A 10,712-nucleotide genomic window follows, 5' to 3' on the forward strand; every position below is an offset into this window, starting at 1 on the left:
AGGCGTCCCCAACCGACCTGTAGGAGTCGCTGTCCACAACGTCCAGATTACCACACATCGACTTCCACCCGCTAACTCTGCCAATTGAGTTAGTATGACGGCTGGCCCAAGCCGGAGGCAACGAGTCGAACCCGGTGTCTCTTGCGTTGGTGACGAGCACAATGTCCGCTGCGCCACCCAGCCGCTCAACTAGTTGTAGAACTTTTCAAACCTCAGACTGTAGACGTTGCAAACTTATTGCTCATTCTATGTTGGAAAGAATATCACAGATGGTGTATTTTGCAGAATAGAATAGAAAATAAAATAAAACAAGACTTTGGAATTGAATTGCATTTATTTTGTAATTTTACATACTTTACATACATTCCATACCTCATGTGTTGGAAGCCTGTCACTACAAACAGTGTAATACCAGCACCACCTTATTGCCACCAGACCCTGGAAAATCAGAGACCCTGAGGAGAAGCTCAGACTAGGGGTTCTCATAACAGGCGTCATCCTGTCTCAGAAGCTGGATGTCTTCATTCTCAGAATGAAGCTCATTATTTGTTCTTGCTGAGGGTCCTCTGTTTCTCCGCGTGCTCTACGGTCTTCTCCTCCACGTAGAGGCCTTTACGCCGCCGCACGGCGTTCATGTACTTCAGGGTCTGGTTGGCAGAGTCCGCCTTCTCCCCAAAGTGGAGGTACTCTTCTTCTGTGGTGGGAACCCAGTAGGGATCACCACTGATCACCTGGAGAGGGGAAGAAGAAGAAGAAGAGGGAGGGAGGATGAAGAGAAAGAGAGAGAGGGACGGGTGGGAGAGAGAGAGGATCGGAGGGAGAGGGAAAGAGGATGGGAGAGAGATGGAGAGTGTCAATAATGAACCCAGTATGTGGAATTCTCAACAGAATGATTTAAAGAGTTGTACAAATATCTTTCAGTTCAAATGGTAAATGGTAAATGGCTGCTTTTTTATATAGCGCTTTTATCCAAAGCGCTTTACAATTTGTTACTCAAATTTTTACCCATTCACTCACATATTCACTCACACATTCACACACCGACGGCGAAGGCAACCATGCAAGATGCCAACCTGCTCATCGGGAGCAATTAGGGGTTGAGTGTCTTGCTCAAGGACACTTCAACACGCTGCCCGGGAGGAGCTGGAATCGAACCAGGAACCTTCAGATTACCAGATGACCGTTTTACCTCCTGAGCCATTGTCGCCCCCGTGAAAGAACATTTAGACTTTATGAAGTTGAGGGGTAACAGCTTTCCCTATGACTATGTTATTGTAAGTATTGATTGTTAAATATGTGTAATTGACAGACCATCTATTTCTATTGTTTATTTATTGTTTTGAGCAAAATAAGATTTTCTTCTCCCTGCTCCTTTTCGCTCATGGAATGTGCAAATTGGGAGGTGCTTTTATTAGGAAATTATGTTGTTGTGCTTTTGTGGAGCTGTGCATTGCCATGAACGGAACAAATACAAGTTCAATTAAATGAAAAATGAAGAGCCTAGCAAAGCTAAATCACCTGATGTTGATCAGCATTATTTTGTCAGACACAAGAATGTTAGATCTTTCTAATAAAAAAAAAAGATTATATCTCATAAATGTTTGTCCAATGACCCCAAACTAATGGTCTAACTGTGTTCTGTTCAGTTACAGTAATGGGTTGGACGGTCTAACTAATATGTCTAACTATACACCCTCAAGACCCCTATGCTCTGCATCTTCTGACTGCCTGAGACCCACTCCTATTTGGGCTCCTGGGGGGTCATCAAAGTAAAGCAGCCTATTATGTCCTCGCTCCACGATGGTGGAACAAACTTCCCACCATAGTAAGAACAGCTGAAACCTGCCCAAAATATACTTCTTCAATAAATATCTGCAAAAGAATAAACAAATAACATTCTTACTGTCTTTTACTATTGAATGAATGAATGAATGATCATCACATTTATATAGCGCTTTTCTAGACACTCAAAGCGCTCCCCACAATGTAGGGTGGAAATTGCATCCTTCACCACCACTGGTAGCACCCAAACTTGGGCTACGCAGGCTCAACGGCTGCCATACACATCACACTACACAATGGCTGAACAGCTCAGGAGACAGGGATTTATATCAGTCAATTAAGGGGGAGGGATAATTAGGTGGCCTTGTCACCTTGATGTCAGAGACCGGAATTTTGGGTTCTTTAACGACCAAATTCAGTCAAGACCTCGGTTTAGCGTCTCATCCAAATGACAGCACTTGCAGCTGTATGGTGTCCCTATCACCGTAACAAGGCCGTTACTGACAAGTCCAGAGGACAGAGTGCTCCCTGCTGGACAACACCACTTTCCGACAACGGCCTTGACCGGGGCTCGAACCGGTAATCTTCCGATCATGAGTCCGGAGCTCTAATCATGTAGCCACGCTGCCGGATTATGTACTTTGCTACTATGTCTATACTACTACCTACTATGGTAATATGTCTATACGACTATGCACTCAAGTTCAACACTGTTTGACAAACAACACAATTTACCCTTAACTGCCAGAGGTGTACCCTTCCTGCTGCCTTGCTTTTTGATAAAGGTTGCAGACTAAATGTAAATGTTCATGTAAACTGGTCACCAGGTCTTTTTCACATTCTTCCCCTTGAGAGTACTTCCCTGACATCTGAGTTGCATGATGTCACTAATGGGTCAAACCAATATTCAATATGTGGTAACTTGACACCTTCAGCTTCAGCTACACAGAACGCTGAGTAGGTATTGACATGTCTTGAAATAATATAAGCTGCTGACTTGGAATTCCTGGTAAATATCAATGGGTGCTTGTTGCCAATTTGCATATTCATAGATACATTCTCAATTAGGGTAAAGGTGAAGAGATACTGCTAAGATATTTTCAGTCGTTTATTGAACAAACATAACAGTGGAATGACCCCCCGCATTTCATTGTATACTTGTATGCCGTGACAAATAAAACTCTTGACTTGACTTGACTAACACACACTGTTCCACATAGAAAATGTTTTTAATTACAATTAAAAATCCCCTATTTTCCCCTCGCCCAGAGAGTCGTACAGGCCTGTGTTCCAAAAACACATCCTCCGCGAATGACTCTCTCCCTTAGTCCACCGGATTGCCCAAACTGAGCATTGTAATCCTAATCTTCCTATGCTAATTGTCATAGGATCTAACATTTTCATTCTAATGCAATAGAATGTCGCTTTTGGTCTTGCACCTTCCCTTACTGTAATGAAATATTGTGATAAATGACAAAAAATAAAAAAAGAGAATAAACTTTCATCGACATATTCATTTGAACCCTCTACTAACATGTAGGAAAGTCAGGAAAAAGGAAAAGATTGTAGAGAAATATTGACACCTTAATGTGAAGAACAATGGAAAAGAACAATGTAAGTTAAAAGATAGAGATAAAAAATAGAATAATAAGAGAGAGAAAAAAAAAAGGAAAAAGAAAAGAAAGATATAGATAAGGAATGAGAGATAGAATAATAATCAGCATGGAGAAGCCACTAGAACCGAATTAACTGATTAGATAAAATAGAAAAGCAGAGCCTTTTAGAGCTTCAATGTGCCAGTCATTTCATCAGTGGAGTGATTACTTAAATTGTTAGAATAACCTTGTAGTGTTCATACGTTTAGGTGTGGTTGATTTTTAAAGTATTATTAAGGACTGATTGAACTTCATTCAATTGATTATCTGCTATGTATATACACACCGGATGTTTAATGTTAGAGTTGTAGGCCTTCGTTGTCATGGTGCATTATATTCTAGAAGGTTGTAGAATATACTAGTGCCAATAGACTGTTGTTATGTTCCAGAATGATCTAAGGCCCCGTCCACACGAACGCTGGGTTTAATGTAACCGTGATTGTATGTGCGCAGTTGCACTGTTCGGCCACACACAACCGGGGATTTGCTACACTGCAACCGCGGTCTTTTGAAACCGGTGGCCAGGGTGGAGTTGTGCGGTTTTGCAGTTGCGTGTGGGCATAGCAACCGAGGTTATTCCCAGTGTTTACAGCAGAGCTGTCGCAATTATTCCCCATGTTCATGGCAGACCGCGGGGTAGAGAGATTAGAGCAGAGCCAACTACACCAGTGTTTACAGCAGAGCTGTCCCAAGTAGCGTTATATGAAAATGATTGTAACAAACTTTTGTTCAAAACGTATCGTCTGTGTTGAAGAGTGTTGTGATCGACTGATGTCCGTTGACGCTCAGAGTAAACATGTAGCTGCAGCTAAACTAAACTCATGTGTTGTCAAGTTATTGTTATAAGGAACCCAGTCCAGACTGCATCCCCTTAACAATTGTTTGTATTGCGCCGTATTGTATTGTACCCATTCTGCAATCTGTTAAATAACGTTTACATCCATTTCATATCGGTAACGTTACTTCTTCTTCTTCAGTTAATTAATGGCAGATCGCGACCCAACAGGAAGTTTAGTGAGCGTTCAGTCTTTTCTGATTGGTTGAAATGGCCTTCATGTCTGAACAACATCGCCGCCTACTGCTTTGGCATTGTATTACATTGTACTAAATGTATCGGTTGCTGGGTTCCAGCTCTGCCGTGAGTACGCAGTTATACACGGTTGTCCACCTGTGTTCACCGTGTGGACGGAGTTTTATTTTTTCAAACTTCGGTCATATTAAATCCAAACTCTCGTGTGGACAGGGCCCTGGAAACGCTTTACTCAATGCTTTTTAATTCTTTAAAATACAACAACTCTAGTAGACTAGAAAACCAAGTTAACATTCTAAAGACAGAGATCAAAGCAATATACAGACAAAAATCGGAAATGCAAATACGCAGCACAAGACAACAGCAGTATTTCCAAGGTTCTAAACCTAGTCACCTATTAGCCATGCGATTAAGAATTAATGCAAAATTTGCAGATATAACTGCCATTAGAAAACAACAAGTACTTGTAACAGACCCCAAAATAATAAACGATACATTCAAAGAATTCTACTCCGACTTGTATAATTCAGAAACGACCTTTGATCAAAACAAATTAGACACATATCTTAATCAAATTACTCTCCCTAAACTTTCGGAGGACGACGCTAAACAGTTAGAAGCACCGATCACATTAGAAGAACTCAAGAAGGCCATATCCGGAATGAAAAACGGTAAGGCTCCGGGAAAAGACGGTATCCCATCAGAAATGTACCTTTCTTGCTGGGACATATTTGGACCCTTATTACTAAATATGATCTTATACTCAGTCAAGGAGGGGAGCTTCCATAAACACCCCAATATCGCACTCATTTCAGTCCTTCTCAAAAAAGACAAAGACCCCACTGAGTGCGGTAGTTACCGACCTTTAAGCCTCCTCGGAACCGATGTCAAACTGTACTCTAAGATATTAGCCATCAGATTGCAAAAGCATATGACGTCTTTAGTTCATCTGGACCAAACTGGCTTCATAAGAGGTCGCCTGATCAATGATAACATAAGGCGAATACTGCACGTACTAGATGCAGACAAAGAGGACACCACACCTAAGGCGATGCTATGAAAGCATTTGACAGGCTGGAATGGTCGTTTCTATGGGCAGTATTAGAAAGGATGGGGTTAGGAAAAGGATTCATTGATATGATTAAAGTACTATACAAGGACCCATCGGCCATGATTACAACAGGCACATTCATCTCCGAAATCTTTCCGGTATCACGCTCAGCCAGACAGGGTTGCCCTCTTAGTCCCGGACTATTCGATCTATCATTAGAGCCTTTAGCACAATTTATAAGACAATCCCAACACATAGAACCAATCGTAATCAAGGGCACACAACATAAAATTAGTTTATATGCGGACGACGTAATATTGTTCATGCAAAACCCCAACACCACATTGCCGCATCTACTCAAGTTGATAGAGAACTTTGGTGATTTATCGGGATTTAAAATAAATTGGCCGAAGTCGGCTTTCCTTCCTCTTAACATCCGTGCAAAAAAATACACAACCCTCCCAGGCGCGATACCCATGGTTAAACATTTTAGATGCTTGGGTGTGGAAATATTTCCCACCATAAGACAAACGGTGAAGCACAATTACACAAAAATACAGAACAAAATCAAAGACGACCTGGACAGGTGGGCAAAACTTAAAAACTCAGTACAGGCAAGGGTATCAATAGTTAAGATGGATGTATTACCAAGAATCAATTTCATCAGCTCAATGCTACCGTTACCTCCTCCAGAGGGCTACTGGAAAAGATTACAATCCTCCACATACAAATTTATTTGGAATAACAAACCACCTCGCATAAAAAGATCCACCGCACAGAGAAATAAAGCAGACGGTGGCATGGCAGTTCCAGATTTTTTACAATATTTTAAGGCTTTCACATTAAGACCATTGAAAATATGGTTTGATCCCCAGGCTTTGGTATCTTGGAGAGAATTGGAAGAAAACATAGTAGCCCCACAGAGACTGAAAGACATAGCACACACTAAACTTTCAATCAAGCATTGTGAGCGGGAATTTGGCCCCATAATTACCCATGCAATCAGAACATGGCGGGAAACACAAAAGAAATATCCTAACCCTCAAAAATGGCATAATCACACTCCCATATTCAATAACAATGCACTCTTAATGGGAAAACGCCCTATAAGATTCCCTATATGGGAAGAGCAAGGCATACACTCATTAGGGGATATTTTTAATAACCAGGGCTTCTGTAGTTATGGCAAAATATGCACAAAGTTTAACCTCACCGAGTCCACATGGCTTTTTTACATACAGTTACGACTATGTCTGAGGTCTCACGGTGTTCCATTACTCATACCAATTGAACACCACAGATACCACAAATTTTTCTATGAAAGAGAAACATTGGGAGGTTTTGTATCAGGTTTTTATTATCAATTACTAACGTCCTCGTATGAAACCCTTCAACTAGACACTGTCTGGAGGAGGGATATACCAGACCTGGAAAATGACTGATGAATGATTGGCAAGGAGCCTGGGCAAATGTCCGACTTACATCAAGGAACCCGGATCATCAACAAATCAATCTGAACTATATTTGATTTGATTTGATTTGAAGTCTTTATTTCGAACATGCAATGAATACAACAAACAATAACCAAAAGAAAAACAACTCAATCTGCATGTTCGAAAAGGAGTAGGAAGAAGTATACACTTATTTAATCCTACCCCTTTTCCACTACTCAAATGAGTGTACTATTTTAAACATAAAAAAGAAAAGAAAAGAAAAAAAATATATATATATATATATATATATATATATGCAAAACAAAAAACAAAAACTATATATGTATAAAATAAAATAAAATAGAAACAAAATAAAAATGTAAACACCCGTGAATATCAAGTCCCTTCTTCATCCCTGTACCTTGTGAACATAATTTCCTTATACATCAGTTTGAATTGTCTCATGTTTGGACATTGCTTTAACACCACATTAAGACTGTTCCACAGTTTCACTCCACATATTGAGATGCAGTGTTTTCTCATGGTAGTGCGTACGTTTAGCACCTTTAAATTGTGTTCTCCCCTCAGATTATAACCCCCCTCCCTATCAAAGAACAATTCTTGAATGTTTCTTGGAAGTGCATGACTTTTTGCTTTATACATTAATTGTGCCGTTTTAAATTCCACAAGATCATTTAACTTCAATGTCTTTGACTCCAGAAACAATATGTTAGTGTGATCACGATAACCTGCAATGTGAACTATCCTTATGGCCCTTTTTTGGAGTATAAAAAGTGGTTGTAGTGTAGACTTATAATTGTTTCCCCAGACTTCAGCACAGTAATTTAAATATGGTAAAACTAGTGAACAGTAGAGAATGTAGAGTGATTTTCTATCCAGGATGTGCTTTACTTTACTCATGACTGAAATGCTTCGTGAGAGTTTAGATTGGACATGTTTTATGTGAGGTTTCCAACAGATTTTATGGTCTATTATTACACCTAGGAATTTATTTTCATAAACTCTTTCAATAATCACATCATTTATTTTAACTTGTACCTGAGTATCCAATCTACAGTTTCCAAACAACATAATTTTAGTTTTGCTCAAGTTCAATGATAATTTGTTTCTATCAAACCATTCCTTCAATTTCTTCATTTCAGATGTGATGACCTCTAAAAGCTGCTGGACATTCTCACCAGAAAAAAAAGATTAGTGTCATCCGCAAATAAAATACATTTAAATATATTGGATACTTTACATATCTCGTTAATGTACAAGATGAACAGTTTTGGACCCAACACTGACCCCTGGGGGACACCACAAGCAATGTCCAAACATTCAGATTTATAATCTCTCATTGTCACAAATTGTTGTCTTTTATTTAGATAGCTTCTTACCCAGTCCAATACTACCCCCCTGATCCCATATCTCTCCAATTTCCTGATTAATATATCATGATTAATAGTATCAAATGCTTTTTTTAGGTCAATGAATACTCCAGCTACATGTTTTTTTTGATCTATGGAATTTGTGATTTTTTCAATGAGTTCTATTAACGCTAGTGATGTTGACCGGTGTGTTCTGAATCCATACTGGCTATCGGTGAGTAAATTATGTTTATCAATGAATTTATCTAATCTGTTGTTGAAGAGTTTTTCTAATATTTTTGAAAACTGAGGAAGTAGAGAAACAGGCCTATAATTTGTGAAGTGGTGTTTATCTCCAGTCTTGAACAGAGGTATGACTTTTGCTATTTTCATTTTATTCGGAAATCGACCAGTTTTGAATGATAAATTGCAGATGTGCGTGAGTGGTTTTGAAATCCCAATAATGACATTTTTTACTATTTTCATATCTATTTCATTACTGTCTGTAGATGTCTTGTTTTTACATTTATTAGTAGTTTCTATAATTTCATTTTCATCTACCGCTTCCAGAAACATTGAACTAGGATTTCTTTCAATGTAATTGTCTTTTATGTCTTCAGGAGTCACTGGATCTGGGATTTTTCCCGCTAATTCTGGTCCAATATTTACAAAAAATTTATTAAAGTTGTTAACCACATCATCCATATTGCTAATAGTTTGATCCTCTTCCATAAAATACTGAGGATAGTTTATTTGTCTTGATCCATTCCTGATAATACCATTTAATATCTTCCAAACACCTTTAATATTATATTTGTTGTTATCTAATATTCTACTATAATGATCCTTCTTACATCTTCTCATAATATTAGTCAACTTGTTTTTATATTTCTTATATTTATTTTCTGCCTCTTTAGTTCTATGTTTTATAAATTCTCTATATAGTGTATTTTTCTTTTTACATGCATTCTGTAATCCCCTTGTGATCCATGGGCTGTCTGAGTGTTTATGTTTACAGCTATATTCTTTTATTGGACAATGTTTGTGATATAGTAAGTTAAATATAGATAAGAATGTTTCATATGCTTTATCAGTGTCATCCTCTTTATATACTATCTCCCAATTTTGTAGTAGCAAATCATTTTTGAAAGCATTCATTGATTCTTCAGTCCTTACTCGTTTAAATTGTAGTTTATTGTCCTGCTTGTTTTCTGTGTAGTTGTTGTCATAAACTGTAAAAACTGGTAAATGGTCGCTGATGTCATTTATTAGTAATCCACTCACTGTATTGTTTTCTATAATGTTCGTAAATATATTGTCTATCAGAGTGGCACAATGGGATGTGATTCGGCTGGGTCTTGTGATTTTTGGATAAAGGCTCAAACTATACAATGTGTTGATGAATTCCTCAGTCATTTTATGTTTGTTTGGATTTAAAAGATCAATATTCACAGGACATACTTGACTCCTATAAGACTGTGCAGAATGGGGCTTAAACAAGACTCCAAATGCTCCCAATGTACAAATGGGGACGAAGGAACATTTATGCACATGTATTGGGACTGCCCACCAGTTAAGGCATTCTGGAAAGATGTGTCCCAACAATTATCAAAACTCGTATCTTGGAATATACCTGTACACCCCTCGGTATTACTATTGAATGATGTTTTTGAGTTTGCAGTGAATCCACAGCTAAAGAGATTGGTTTTATCGGGTATCACAGTAGCTAAAAAGCTGATCGCATCACGCTGGTTTCAACCGGAAAAGATTTGCCGGAAAGTTTGGTTTCTTACATATCTCGATGTGATATATCAAGAAATATCTACAGCAAGAATTCTGGGTCTCAATGAATCCAAAATGTCAATGTGGGTAGAAGTGGTGGAGAGAATAAAAGCTAGCTTATAATGGTAGTGTCTGGTTAGGAGTGAGGGATAATGGAGGTACTATCCAAGGGGGGGGTCCGGGAGGGGGGGGGTTCGAGCTGGAGCATATGTGTGTAGGGTTTTAGAAAATAGGTATTAGGGGTATATTCTATACTAACATTTATATAATTGTAATTTCGCTGGATATACACTGTATACGGTTAAAATGTTATTATAGACTATTTTTGTTTTATCTTGTTTCTGTACTTGCATGTAATTTTAACCACCTTGACTGAAAGTTTCATTATGCATTATGTGTTGAGTACTGACTTTTACTAATTTTTGTTTTGCAATAATAAAAAAAATATAAAAAAAAAAAATGTTTTTAATTTAATCTGGAGGGGATCTTTAATATTTTCAGAATATTTTGTAGAACAATGAGCCAGGGAAAGAGAAAGAGAAAGAGAGAAGATATAGATATATAAAGAAAGAGGGGGGTAGAATAATGAGAGCCAGGGAAAGGGAGATA

The 10,712-nt window shown here is 38.3% G+C and overlaps 1 protein-coding gene across 1 annotated transcript in view; it reads right to left on the reverse strand.

Moving 5' to 3' along the window:
* Window positions 1-388: 388 nt before the first annotated feature.
* efl1 (elongation factor like GTPase 1) overlaps window positions 389-10,712 on the reverse strand; it is a 438,901-nt gene continuing 428,577 nt past the window's right edge. Inside the window, exon 25 of the mRNA XM_084308272.1 lies at window positions 389-731. Coding sequence (XP_084164398.1) covers window positions 543-731 — 189 coding nt within the window. The 3' untranslated portion in view covers window positions 389-542. The remainder of the gene's footprint in view (window positions 732-10,712) is intronic.

Source organism: Notolepis coatsorum (assembly GCF_963971535.1).
Source record: "Notolepis coatsorum genome assembly, chromosome: 2".
NCBI lineage: Eukaryota > Metazoa > Chordata > Actinopteri > Aulopiformes > Paralepididae > Notolepis > Notolepis coatsorum.